Raw genomic sequence first — 15143 nt, 5'->3', positions numbered from 1 at the left:
TGGTTGTTGGAGGGAAAAATCTTAAGAAGGGTCAAGTAGGTGTCATCACTGGACAAGCTAGGAAGGGTCGGAGACAGGCAGGGATTGGGTCAAAGGTGTTACCGGGTCTGGGCAGAATCTGCCCAGGACGGTAACTGTCTTCTTATTGGAGCATTGTGCTGTCCAATGGCTGCTGGTTCAGGATGGAATTCTTCTCCTAGCCCAGCAACATTGTTTTGATTGGCTTAGAAGTAAGAAACATGTGATGTGGTATATTATAAATTGGAGTGTATTTGGGGGTATTTGCCTTACCTGAATGGATATCTCAGGCGCACACCCGCCCCCCACTTTCAGATTTAATTATTTGTCACTGCCTTTTTTGTTAAATTGCTTAGTGATAAGTGAATTTTCAGGTAGCTCGAGTTTATGGCTGAGCTTATATACCTGTCATCTATTATCTTTATGGTTATTTATTATCTTTATGGTTATTTAGTTCCTTATATCGAATTTTAAAGTTGGTGAATTTTTTATATCGAATTTTGAAGTTGGTGATATTTACAGTTAACCTAGTAAAGGCGGCCCGTGGCCAAATATTCTCCACTTAAAATGGCGTCTGTGTTCTTTATTCATTCGAGTATAAGGTTTAACGTGTTGTGACTCAGGCTACTTTCACACTAACGTTTTTCTTTTCCGGCATAGAGTTCCGTCACAGGGGCTCAATACCAATACTGATCAGGCATATCCCCATGCATTCTGAATGGAGAGTAATCCGTCGTTTTGACTGATCAGGCAAAAGATAAAACTGCAGCATGCTACGGTTTTATCTCCGGCCAAAAAAACTGAAGACTTGCCTGAATGCCGGATCCGGGATTTTTCCCCTGATAGGAATGTATTAGTGCCGGATCCGTGCTTCCGGGCCTGCGCAGACCGGTAAAAATGTGAAAAAAAGATACAAGACGGATCCGTCTGTCCGCATGACAAGCGGAGAGACGGATCCGTTTTTGCAATGCATTTGTGAGACGCATCCGGATCCGTCTCACAAATGCTTTCAGTCACATCCAGATCGGCGGGCAGTTCAGACGACAGAACTGCCCGCCGGATCACACTGCCGCAAGTGTGAAAGTAGCCTAATAATCCCAGGAAGGTCTGGTCTAATATACAGGTAGAAACCATACAGACACTTTAGTAAGGAGCCATTTATTATGCATTCATTCCCCAGGTCAAAAAGAGGGACTGTCCCCAGGGGTGCACCACCAATGAGCACCAGGTAGGGGCAAGACGGGGGCAGTAGAAGGGCCATGGGCAGTGAGTGCTATCATTGTGGCAAAGAGGTTAGGTTAAGAAATTGGCGCCCTTTCATTTTTCCCCTCAGACAGCAGAAAGGCTAGGTGCACCCAAAAGAGGGACACTTGGGAGGCCCCAGGGTGTATATCTGGGCACCCATTGCTCTGTCCACCTATTAGGGGCACAGAAGCGCAGTGTGGTAAGTGGGCAGCCTGCAGTGCCCGTCACCGCCAGGCTCCTCCCATGTAACCCATCCACAAGCCGAGCGGAGGAGGAGGAGGCGGACACGGGCAGGACCCAAACAAAAGCTGGGTGTCCTGGGAAGACGGGGGCCGCCGACCACAGCACCGGGCGGCGCAGGGATCCTCGGTGCTGTGCGGGGCGGGGAGAGCTCCGGCCGCAGCAGCAGCCAATGAGCGCCACGTCTCCGGCTGTGACATATGCAGCAGGCAGAGTAGCAGATAAAGATGGCAATGTCTCTGATCCGGGCATGCCGCAGCCTGGCGCTCTCCACCTGGCTCATCTCCTACTGCTTCGTGCATCTGCTCTGCATGGACTTCACGGTGGCGGAGAAGGAGGAGTGGTACACGGCCTTCGTCAACATCACCTACCAGGACCCGGCCAACGGCACCAACCGGACGGAGAAGAGCGAGTGCGGGAGGTACGGGGAGCACTCCCTCAAGCTGGACGCCTGGGGCTTGGCGGTGATGCCCTCCCCGCAGGACAGGCTGGCCTGTGACCCGGCCGCTAAGTTCCCGGTGCCAGCCCACGCCGGGAGATGGGTGGCCCTGATCCCTGTGGGCAACTGCACGTGTAGGGATAAGATCCGACATGCCGCCCTGCACAACGCCTCGGCCGTGCTCATCTACAACGTGGGATTCGGGAATGACACCATCACCATGTCCCATCCAGGTCAGTGCTGCCAGTCATCAACACTGCCCACATGGCACTGAGGGTGCTGCTGCCAGGCTGCTCCATGTTATGTGTACTACAGGTGACTGCCCACTGCTTCTTCATGTGTACCAGGGGGCACCATGTTACTGTGTACTACAGGTGACTGCCCACTGCTTCTTCATGTGTGCCAGGGGGCACCATGTTACTGTGTACTACAGGTGACTGCACACTGCTTCTTCATGTGTGCCAAGGGGCACCATGTTATGTGTACTACAGGTGACTGCACACTGCTTCTTCATGTGTACCAGGGGGCACCATGTTATGTGTACTACAGGTGACTGCCCACTGCTTCTTCATGTGTACCAGGGGGCACCATGTTATGTGTACTACAGGTGACTGCATACTGCTTCTTCATGTGTACCAGGGGGCACCATGTTATGTGTACTACAGGTGACTGCACTCTGCTTCTTCATGTGTACCAGGGGGCACCATGTTATGTGTACTACAGGTGACTGCCCACTGCTTCTTCATGTGTACCAGGGGGCACCATGTTATGTGTACTACAGGTGACTGCACACTGCTTCTTCATGTGTACCAGGGGGCACCATGTTACTGTGTACTACAGGTGACTGCCCACTGCTTCTTCATGTGTACCAGGGGGCACCATGTTATGTGTACTACAGGTGACTGCCTACTGCTTCTTTATGCGTACCAGGGGGCACCATGTTATGTGTACTACAGGTGACTGCACACTGCTTCTTCATGTGTACCAGGGGGCACCATGTTATGTGTACTACAGGTGACTGCATACTGCTTCTTCATGTGTACCAGGGGGCACCATGTTATGTGTACTACAGGTGACTGCACACTGCTTCTTCATGTGTACCAGGGGGCACCATGTTATGTGTACTACAGGTGACTGCACTCTGCTTCTTCATGTGTACCAGGGGGCACCATGTTATGTGTACTACAGGTGACTGCCCACTGCTTCTTCATGTGTACCAGGGGGCACCATGTTATGTGTACTACAGGTGACTGCACACTGCTTCTTCATGTGTACCAGGGGGCACCATGTTATGTGTACTACAGGTGACTGCCCACTGCTTCTTCATGTGTACCAGGGGGCACCATGTTATGTGTACTACAGGTGACTGCACACTGCTTCTTCATGTGTACCAGGGGGCACCATGTTACTGTGTACTACAGGTGACTGCCCACTGCTTCTTCATGTGTACCAGGGGGCACCATGTTATGTGTACTACAGGTGACTGCCTACTGCTTCTTTATGCGTACCAGGGGGCACCATGTTATGTGTACTACAGGTGACTGCACACTGCTTCTTTATGTGTACCAGGGGGCACCATGTTATGTGTACTACAGGTGACTGCACACTGCTTCTTTATGTGTGCCAAGGGGCACCATGTTATGTGTACTACAGGTGACTGCACACTGCTTCTTTATGTGTACCAGGGGCACCATGTTATGTGTACTACAGGTGACTGCACACTGCTTCTTCATGTGTGCCAGGGGCACCATGTTATGTGTACTACAGGTGACTGCACACTGCTTCTTCCTGTGTGCCAGGGGCATCATGTTATTGTATACTACAGGTGAATCAGGGCATTACACTAAGGGGGTGTCAAGACACCTCTCTTCTTTTTTCATGTGTGCCAGGGGCATCGTGTTGTTATTAGTGTTGAGCGAATCGAAGTCCACGATAAATTCAATTCACTGTGAAGGCGAATTTACTCGTGCTTTGTGGTAGCGAATCCATTTTACTTGAAATAGTGTAAAAAAACATAATTACCGCCGCCATCTTGCATGAAGATCTCGCACGAAATCCCATGTGCGGTGACATATGATGTCACCATGCCAGTCGACGTTATGACATCGCGCCAGAACTTCAAGCCAGATGGTGGCGGCCGGCCCATCGCGAGCAAATAGAGGTAAGTAGGATTTATAAAAAAAAATTAAATTTGACACTCTGTTATTACTACCAGATGCTGCGATCATCTATGAACGCTGCATCTGAGGGGTACAATGACGAGGAGCGGCGCAATCACCGTTCCTCGTCGTTGCACCCACTACTTGCAAAGAAATGCGCTTTGTGATGAATCGTCATTCATCACAAAGCAATTTTTTGAGTAAAATTTGGCGAAGCAGCCGAATTGAATTTTGGAATACTTTGCTCATCTCTAGTTAGTATATACTAAGGGGGAGTCAGGATGCCACTTTACTTTTTCATGCCTACCGCAGGATTTCACATTACGGTATACCACCGATGACTGAGGACACCACACTACTTAAAGAGGTTATCTCATGACTAATGTAAAAAAATGAAAATCAGACATCATATAGTACATGACGATCTCTAGAATTAGCCCTGTACCTCCCATGGATCCAGAGATCTCCACATTCATTCCTCTGCTAGATTTATATCAAGCTGACAGCTCAAGGGGAGTGTCTTATCTGCTACAGCTCAGGGGGCGTGTCTCAGCTCTCCCTATCACAGTTCAGGAGGCAGTTGAAGGATGGAACTGAGCATGTGCGGCCATCTCAGTGAGCAGGTCAAAGAAATAAGAAAAAAACAAACAGCAGATGGCGCTATACAGATTCATTTTATTGAATGACAAGCAAAGCAATTAGAAAAGTACTCAGATGCTGGTTTGAAAACTGTAGAATATATTTTTTTTTGAGGGACAACCCCTTCAATGTCTAACAGGGGGGCATTGTGTTATTGTATACTACAAGTGAATCATGACTCTACAGTACTTCTTCATCTGTACTAGGGGCATCAGATTAATGTATACTAAATGTTAAAACACTAATAGGTATACAGTCATACAGGTATGCACATAAAATAACAAATGTAAATATAATTTTGTATACATATGAAAGTATCACCAGTAATCCCATTGTAAGAAAAAAACGGCTAGGCTCACCCATCAAAAATGAGTATAGCCTGTTATGTTAGAAATTAAAAATATGTTGTATAAAAAATATTGTATATTAAAAATGATTCACACTTGGAAGAACGTTTCAACCATGAGATATACAACCAAATCACTGGAAGTATAATAATACTACAGTACATCAGTAATACAGTAAACCACCCATGGACTATATCAGTTTGAGCAGGGCTGACCATATATTTATAAATAAAAATACTAATAATACATAGCCTACAAACGTCCCTAATATCAGTATGACTTCCAGTAGTCAATATTACTAAGTATGCAAAGACAGGATATTGAGCTCACTAATGCCCCCTTCAGTTATAAAAAAGTATCATAAACAGCATTATTGCAAAGCTGCTCAATCCCTCACAGGCAAAACTCGGGGACGCTGCTACCCCAGCCTGCACTTCGGTGACTCCAGATGAAGGTATCGGCTGGTATAGTCTATGGGTGGTTTACTGTTACTTCTGAAGCATTATTCTGCTTATTGTGATTTGGGTGGGTATCTTGGGGTTGCTGCTTTCAAGTGTGACTCATTTTTAACCCCTTGACGCATTTGGGCGTAACTGTACGTCCAAATTGCAAGTGACTTACTGCATTTGGACGTACAGTCACGTCCAAACTGCTTACCGAGGCTGTGACACTATAAAGTGTCACAGCCCCGGAGTCTCCTCTCTCCCCGAAAGCAGAGACACCATGGAACCCGGCATGGGACCAATCAGAGTGGTCCCTTGCCGGCAATCGCTCCGATTGGTTAGTCTCTGCAGAATAAGCAATCGGAGCACAGCACTGTAAAAATGCCGGTTTCAGGCTGCGATCTCCACTCTGGAGATCGCAGCCTGAAATAGGGTAAGACCCCTGTATGCTGCCTTGCCCCCCCCAATGCCCCTGTTAATGCCCAAAGATGCCGCCATTTTCCCCCTTCCCATGATTCACCCTGCTCCTCTGTGCTGGCATTAATGGCAGCGGCTCAGGAACGGAGCCGCTGCCATCAGCAGAGAGTGTCTGCTGTAATTTACAGCTGACACTGCTGCATCGGCCGAAATCTGTGCTGGCACCGATCTCTGCCGTTTTACCCCATAGATGCCGCAGTCAGTAGCCGCCCGCGGCATCCATGGGGTTGAGAGGGAGGGAGCGCCCTCTGTCTTCCATCCGGGCCGCTGCTGCTGCGATGACAGCGGCCCAATGATTACCATGGCAACCGGACGCCTTGCAAAGGTGTCCGGGCTGCCATGTATCTAAGGCTGATCAGACTCTGAGGGTCTGATCAGCCTTAGTGTAAGTGTAGCACTGACTATACAGTGCATTGCAATCAGGCCCACTGGATCTTCAAGATCCAAATGGGTCTTGATAAAAAAAAAGTTAAAAAGTGTAAATAAAGAAATAAGTAAAAATGTAAATAAAAATAAAGGAACAAATATGACAAAAGACAATTTTTATTTTATAAGTCATTAAAAAAAACATACCCATAATTGGTATCACCGCATCCGTAAAAACATGATCTATAGAAGTATCATGTTAGTAACTCCGCGCGGTGAAAAAATTATGTAAAAACAATGACTGAATTGCTGTTTCTGTCCCCTCACCTCCACAAAAATATAAATAACAAGTGATCAAAAAGTCATATGTACCCAGAAATGATACCAATAAAAACTACAGCCCGTCCCGCAAAAAACAAGCCCTCACACAGCTACATTGGTGAAAAAATAAAAAAGTTATGACGATGCAAAATATAATTTATTTTTAACACAAAGGTGATTTTATGCTGAACAAGTAGTAAAACATAAAAAAACTATATAGATTTGGTATCGCCATAACCGTATCAACCCACAGAATAAAATTATCATATTTACCGCAAGAGGAACCTCACAAAAAATAATGACAGATTTGCCATTTTTGCCCACTTCACCTACACAAAAAATGTTATAAAAAGTGATCAAAAAGACCTATGTACCCCAAAATTATACCAAAGAAACTACAGCCCGTTCCGCAAAGCCGTCACACAGCTACATTGGTGAAAAAATTAAAATATCTTGGCCCCTAAAATCAACTTCAGCAAATTACATGTTAGGCTAATTTCACACTTGCGGCAGAGAGATCCAGGAAGCAGTTCCGTCGCTGAAACTGCCTACCGGATCCTGCAAAACGTATGCCAATTGATGGCATTTGTAAGACTGATCAGGATCCTTATCAGTCTTAAAAATGCCTGATCAGTTAGAAAAATGCATTGAAATGCCGGATCCGTCGTTTCGGTCTTATCCGGCAAAACGGATCCGGCATTTATTTTTTTCACCTTTTTTTTAGGTCTGCACATGCGAAGACCGAAAGAACAGATCCGGCATTCCCGTATTTTGAACTAATCCGGCACTAATACATTCCTATGGAAAAAAATGCCGGATCCGGCATTCAGGCAAGTCTTCAGTTTTTTCCGCTGGAGATAAAACCGTAGCATGCTGCGGTTTTCTCTTTTGCCTGATCAGTCAAAATGACTGAGCGGAAGACATCCTGATGCAAACTGAACGGATTACTCTCCATTCAGAATGCATGGGGATAAAACTGATCAGTTCTTTTCCGGCATTGAGCCCTTTTGACGGAACTCAGTGCCGGAAAAGAAAAACGCTAGTGTGAAAGTAGCCTTAGAAAATCCTGATGCTGTTCCTTCCCTTCTGAATGCTGCCGTCTCCCCAAACAGCGGTTTACGGTTTATAAATTGTGGGGTGCATTTTCTCCTGTTACCCCTTGTGAAAATAAAAAAAATGGGGCTAAAGCAACTTTATATTGGAAATAAAAGTTCATTTTTCATTTTCATAGCCATGTGTTTGAAGGGGTTAATTCAATATACAGTTTTATATGTTTTTATGTGTCAATAATGTGAATTACTGATTACTAACATAACAGGTAGTGCTGGACGATTAATGGGATCAATTTGTCTTTTTAGTTTATGATGATTTTCAAAAAAATAATCAGATCAAATCTTTTCCTCCGGAGCTGTGTATCATCGTAGACTGTGTAGTCGTATCAGTCTCTGCTGCCCACGCCATCATTATTGGCGGCATGGACGCTGAAGAGGCCAGGCACAAGTCAGATGGGGGGGGGGGAAACTACAATTCCTTGCCTTCCAGCACCTTTCTTTGAACTGCACAACTTTATTGACACAGCACGTGGCGTACATCATTGCTATGGATGACCTGGTCCAGGAGCAGTGTTCAGTTCCCACCTGCAACAGAGCAGGACAGAGCAGAACCTCTGCAGCAGCCATCGGAGCAGCATCTGGAAGTAGCGCCGGCACCAGCAACCTGCTGGCATAATGAGGCTGTACAGGGTCCGCCTGCGGGCGCCATGGTGCAGCTTGGGGTCCGCCTGCGGGCGCCACGGTGCAGGACAGGGTCCGCCTGCGGAGGTGACGGTGCAGCACAGGGTCCGCCTGCGGAGGTGACGGTGCAGCACAGGGTCCGCCTGCGGAGGTGACGGTGCAGCACAGGGTCCGCCTGCGGAGGTGCCGGTGCAGCACAGGGTCCGCCTGCGGAGGTGCCGGTGCAGCACAGGGTCCGCCTGCGGAGGTGCCGGTGCAGCACAGGGTCCGCCTGCGGAGGTGCCGGTGCAGCACAGGGTCCGCCTGCGGAGGTGACGGTGCAGCACAGGGTCCGCCTGCGGAGGTGACGGTGCAGCAGAGGGTCCGCCTGCGGAGAGTGACGGTGCAGCAGAGGGTCCGCCTGCGGAGGTGACGGTGCAGCACAGGGTCCGCCTGCGGAGGTGACGGTTCAGCACAGGGTCTGCCTGTGGACACGAGGGTGCAGTATAGGCTGTAAAGTTGCCTAAAACATGTAACATAACTATATTATATAAAGAAAATAGTCACTTTGTGTTTTTGGCATATCTTTTAGTTAATTTAGCAAGAAAAAAATATATCTGTAAAGTTGAAATAATCAAGATTTTGGGTAATTCCATAATGGCCCAGCCCTAATAACAGGCTACAGTGACTCGTTTGTTGATGTGATGTATACTACTGGTTACTTAGGACACCAAACCTCCCAGAAGAAGCAGGATGCCAAACTGGAGTTTGGTAGGACCGGCCACATGTTGATGGCGTCTGCTGTGTGGTCTTCCAGTGATGGTCTATATGCCTCTGGTATCAGTAGGTTTCTCAGCAGTCAGCCACATTTCAAAGGCTTCCATCTGCATGAAAAAGGTATTGTGTACATGAAAATCCAGGGTAAACTATAGAATAGTCATTTTTATTTATTCGGTTACCTTTTGTAGATTACAGGTGCTCATTCAGGACTACAGAATGATGTTGAAGGACAGCAGAGAATCTTATGGATGTAAATAGACTAGGCCTCGTGGATTAAAACCGCCTCTGCTACATGTTATGGTTGCCCAGAGCAACTAATAGGAGAGCGTGCTTCATTTGTTTTGTGCAGTTTATAAAATGAAAGCTGAGCTTTACTTGGTTATCAAGGGGTTGTCAAGTTCTGATATAGGACCACGGCCAGAGACTGTGCTGTGTTCAGGATCCATACATGGAGATGTAGATGTCTAATCCTAGTCCTTGCATGCACTGTATGTACACAGGGACCCTGACAGCCACGTTATGGTGCCCTCACGGAGAGCCTGTGGACATAATCTGCTATTGTAGTGTTTTCTGAGAACGTACTATGTACGCCAGAGAAGAGTCAGGCACTGCCAACGAAGAGTCCTGCTTGTTCACGAGCTCCCGCTTCCCCATTGTCACAGCGGGTGCTGATATGCTTGTTGTCTCTCGCACAATAAATAATTCATGTCACATACTTATCTGTGAAGACACTAATGGATGGGTATTCCTCCTTGGTTGAGGGTTTTTATTGATGTCCTCATTTGGCTTGATTACTTTTTGAAGACGGCCATTCGATGTAGGAGAGCTTGGAGAGTGTATAGCGGAATATGCTGTCCTGGTACCTTATAGACGACATGCTTCTTACTGAGCATTTTTTATTATGTAAAAAAAAATGTGTTAGACCTTTATCGGTCTATTAGTGCTTAGCATGGTGCGTATTAGTCGGACCAGGACATCCCAATCATATCATTCAGATGCAGATGTTTGCTGATATTGTATTATTTGATGTCATTTTCACAGTAGAGTTGGCAGATAGATTTTTGTGGGTAGGCAATAGCACTAGCTGAGATTTAGGAGCTGGTTTGTCGGCCCCCACACTGAGGTCAGGGACAGGAGTTGGAATTCCCAAGGGATCGTCAGTCATAGTCTCTGACCTTGTAGGTCAGGGATTAATATGGATTGTTTGTTCAGTGTTTCTGTGTGACAGTTTTTTATTGAGTCGAGTCTAAGGGTCCATTCACACGTCCGTGTGTGTTTTGCGGATCCGTGGATCCGCAAAACATGGACATCGGTGATGTGCGTTCCGCATTTTGCGGACCGCACATCACCGCAACTTACGGTAATAGAAAATGCCTACTCTTGTGGACAAGAATAGGACATGTTCTATTTTTTTAGGGAACGGAATTGTGGACCCGGAAGTGCGGATCCGCAATTCCAGATCCAGGCAGCACATTGTGCTGCCCCTTAGAAATGGATGGGTCCGCAATTCCGTTTCGCAAAATGCGGAACGAAATTGCGGACGTGTGAATAGACCCTTAAAAACAGCTTTTTAGAAGACCCGTTTACACGTTTCCATCCAGACTCGTTGTTTGGCGGCAGCAGATCGTGATTACACAGCACCATCTCCTGTTGGCAAGCACCGTTTTTTGTGAGCACGTGAAAGAACTATCATTGAGTAATCGGCGTCACTTTTACACTGCCAGATAACCACTAAAGAGCGCTCCTATGAACCCTTGTTAGTGATCATCTGGCCGAGAATCGATCCGTTTAAAGGGTCCTTAAAGGGGTTGTCTGTGTTTAAAGCTGAACCCGGACATACCTCCATTTTCACCCAGGCAGCCCCCCTGACTTGAGCATCGGATCAGTTCATGCTCCGATGCGCTCCTTTGCACTGCGCTAGATCGCACAGGGCAAGGGCTCTTTTGTTTACAATAACACACTGCCGGGCAGAGGCTCCCGCGCGGCAGTGTGTTCGGTGACGTCACCGGCTCTAATGGGTGGGCTTTAGCGCTGCCTAGCCGTTTTACTGGCTAGGGCAGCGCTAAAGCCCGCCCATCAGTGCCGGTGACGTCACCGGGCTTTCTGGCAGCTCCATGGAGAGCCTGGTTCGTCACCGGAACTCTTGAAAATGCCTTTGTGCTGCGCGATTTAGTGCAGGGCAAAGGAGAGCATCTGCACATGAACTGCTCGGATGCTCAAATCAGGGGGGCTGCCAGGGTGAAAATGGAGTTATGTCGGGGTTCAGCTCTGAACCCAGACAACCCCTTTAAGGGTGACCATACACATTAGATAAAAGTTGGTTGATGGTTGAACAATCTTCTGGGGAGCGCTCATTTCACAGACACGGCCATACGTATTTTAGTCTATATTGGCCATTACAGTGTTCAGACTGACCATACATGTTCAATGAAACCGGTCAATGGACGAAAGATCTTTTCAGACGATGATGGTCTGTCATTGGTCGGCTAAAATCCTTCTTTCTTCAATTTCACCTGGTGAATGATCATTTTGGTTGAAATCGTCTAATGTGTGTGGTTACCTTACAGACAGATAAATGAATACTGTGAAGGACCACAAACCTTTTGTTCACAATTCTGCTAATCTGAATATACATCAGGGCTTCTTGGTGCAGTAGCGACATGAGATACAGTTGTGTTTTTGAAGGGAGAATAATGCTTTACGGGTTTGTTCAGACATGGCAGATATGGTGTGGATTTCTCTGCCTTAGGCACGACCGTGACTTTCAATGGGTCCGTGGAAAAATCGGAAAATGCGCCATTTTGAAGCCGAGACCGTGATCCGTGTATCCTGTCCGTCAAAAAAATAGGACCTGTCCTATTTTTTTGACGGACAACGGTTCACGAACCCATTCAAGTCAATGGGTCCGTGAAAAAACACGGATGCACACAAGATTGGCATCCGTGTCCGTGATCCGTGGCCGTAGGTTAGTTTTTATACAGACGGATCCAATTAAACTGGGACTCCGATCGGTACACTCCGCTGCCACCAATGATAGGGGGGAGATTTTAATTAGGAGGGGGAGGGAGGGGAGAAGGCCCACTGGCCACCAACGAGTTAACTACAGGGGAGGAAGGAGGGGCCCACTGGCCACCAACGAGTTAACTACAAGGGAGGGAGGGGGGCCGGCCGCACTGGCCACCAATGAGTTAACTACAGGGGAGGGAGGGGGGCCCACTGGCCACCAACGAGAACTACAGGGGAGGGAGGGGGGCCGGCCGCACTGGCCACCAATGAGTTAACTACAGGGGAGGGAGGGGGGCCCACTGGCCACCAACGAGTTAACTACAGGGGAGGGAGGGGGGCCGGCCGCACTGGCCACCAATGTGTTAACTACAGGGGGGGGGCAGTCATGTACACAGTTCTTTTAGTATATTCTAACCTGAAGCATCCCCATCACCATAGGAACGCCTCTGTGTTAGAATATACTGTCGGATTTGAGTTTCACGATGTAACTCAAATCCGACGGTTTTTTCTAACATAGAGGCGTTCCCATGGTGATGGGGAAGCTTCAAGTTAAAATATACCATCGGATTGGAGAAAACTCCGATCCTATGGTATATTAACTCCTGACTTTACATTGAAAGTCAATGGGGACGGATCCGTTTGAAATTGCACCATATTGTGTCAACGTCAAACGGATCCGTCCCCATTGACTTGCATTGTAATTCAGGACGGATCCGTTTGGCGCCAGGCGGACACCAAAACGACTTTTTTTTCATGTCCGTGGATCCTCCAAAAATCAAGGAAGACCCACGGACGAAAAAACGGTCACGGATCACGGCAAAACGGAACCCGTTTTTGCGGACCGCAAAAAAATACGGTCGTGTGCATGAGGCCTCATAATTACAGTTGGGTAATCTGCAGCGTATCACAATTACCAGTAAAGTGGATAAGATCTGACGAAATCTCATTTGCCTGCCGCAGAACAATAATCTGCAGCGGACGTTCATCCTTGGTGTAGATTTTTTAATCCTTGGCATGTCTGTGTTGTGGATTTCCAGTGCAACAAAATTCATGACAGGAATTCCATTGCAGAAAATCAGCCTCTTGTGACCGTACACTATTCACATGGCCAGTCTGATAATAGATGCCATGACTGAATAATATCAGACTGTGTAGGGACACCCCCCCCCCCCCAACTGGTAACACCCTGCTGGACCTTCATTGCAAACTGCTAGCAATACATTCAAGTCATAAAAATAGATGCCCCAGAATTGTTATTTCGAGGGGTTGCAAGTATGTGCTACAGCAGGTCACAAGTCCCCTTTAATACAGGTCCCCCTGTATGTTGTTGGTCTTCTCTGTCTTGGTTGTGCTTTGTTTTGCTCCCTTGACTTCAAATGGGAGAATACAGCATCAAAAAAATGCTACTGTGGTTTTGAAGAGGCTTTCGGTCTTCTACAACATTGTGATCTTGCAGCTTTTTATCAGCAGTTGAGCCACAGCCCAGTGCTCGGTGAGAATGTGCTATAAAGGTCTCACTGTTACTGATTTCCAGTCTGTGATCTCCTCAATCTCCTGATTCCTGCGCTGTGTCTCTGTCAGCCTTTATCTGATTAGTAAATCATTAATACTCTGGTACTCAGGTATCACTTTTCAGGTGTCGTCTAAACTCTGGTTACAAGAGCCACAATCTGCAGAAGTTCATTCCTGCCTTTCAGTATGTCTGCGACTGAATACAACTAAAGCTGGCCATACTTGGTAGATCTACATTGGCCGAAGCTGCTGAAATTGGTGGGTCTGTCCGAACATCTAATGTATAACCTATATAACAACCCAGTGAAGCCACACACAATTGTGTATAGCCGAATTCTAAATTACAGACAACTATCTCATTAGCAAAAAAAGATCTCTTTATTAGATACAGATATATAAAAAACATATACAAAAGAACTCCCCACCATTTCAGTGGGACTGAGAAAGTGAAAGAGGGACAACTGGAATGAGACTAAATGTATAAAGTATATAAGGTGAGCACAAGAAAAATATCCTCCTACTAATGACACATACATTACATAATAAAGTGCTTGAGAGAGGAGAGAAACAGGCTGCACATGTATAAATATAAAAGTGCATCAATCATTATAAAGTCACACACAGGTATAATATAATGCTAAACCTGTGACCTCAAACAAGCTCACCAATACATGAACAGAGTATAATCACATCTCCCATACCAATGTCCCTCACCTACCCAACGCGTTTCGCCGAATGGCCTCGTCAGGGGAAGTGAGGGACAGTGGGGTGGTTGCTTTATATACACACACAATCTGTATTCAAGTGAAATCACCTGCATGGCGTCCACATTGTTTCCCTACATGAAGCGCGCTGGCATCCCCAAGGCTACTCCCATCTCACCTCACATGATCATCAATACCAACCCTCATTGGCGCTAATAATCTCGCACCTAGGATCGCGTTGTTTCCTATGTAGTAAATGCCAGGCACCAGTATGGCCGATAATGCGATGACGTCACGGTCACATGAGGAAATCACATGACAGCGGAAAATAATTAGATGACCTGCGACCGTGGGATCGAGAGGGGAGTAAGGTATATTATAGCAGAAAAGTCTACCAAGGGAATAATAGAAATAAAGAGCGCTTTTTATATATTTACTAGAAATATCTAGATCCGGGTATAATGTCCATGCAGGTGAAACTACAGAATTACAGAATTAGGTGTACGGAACACTACAGATATCACAGCAAAAAGACGTCTATGGATCCAAACCCATTACAGTATATCATATAGCTATAATATGGGAACAAATACATATTACCGTAATATTAGCGCCAATGAGGGTCGGTATTGATGATCATGTGAGGTGAGATGGGAGTAGCCTTGGGGATGCCAGCGCGCTTCATGTAGGGAAACAATGTGGACGCCATGCAGGTGATTTCACTTGAATACAGAT

At 46.7% G+C, this 15143-nt stretch overlaps 1 protein-coding gene across 1 annotated transcript in view; it reads left to right on the top strand.

Moving 5' to 3' along the window:
- Positions 1–1539: 1539 nt before the first annotated feature.
- The window catches only part of RNF150 (ring finger protein 150), a 208867-nt gene continuing 195263 nt past the window's right edge, over positions 1540–15143 (top strand). Inside the window, exon 1 of the mRNA XM_040418484.1 lies at positions 1540–2175. Within this exon, the coding sequence (XP_040274418.1) occupies positions 1731–2175 (445 nt within the window). The 5' untranslated portion in view covers positions 1540–1730. The remainder of the gene's footprint in view (positions 2176–15143) is intronic.

The sequence above is a fragment of the Bufo bufo genome, chromosome 2 (genome assembly GCF_905171765.1).
Source record: "Bufo bufo chromosome 2, aBufBuf1.1, whole genome shotgun sequence".
NCBI lineage: Eukaryota > Metazoa > Chordata > Amphibia > Anura > Bufonidae > Bufo > Bufo bufo.
The sequence above is the reverse complement of the archived record's forward strand: the minus strand, read 5'-3'. Positions and strand labels throughout refer to the sequence as shown.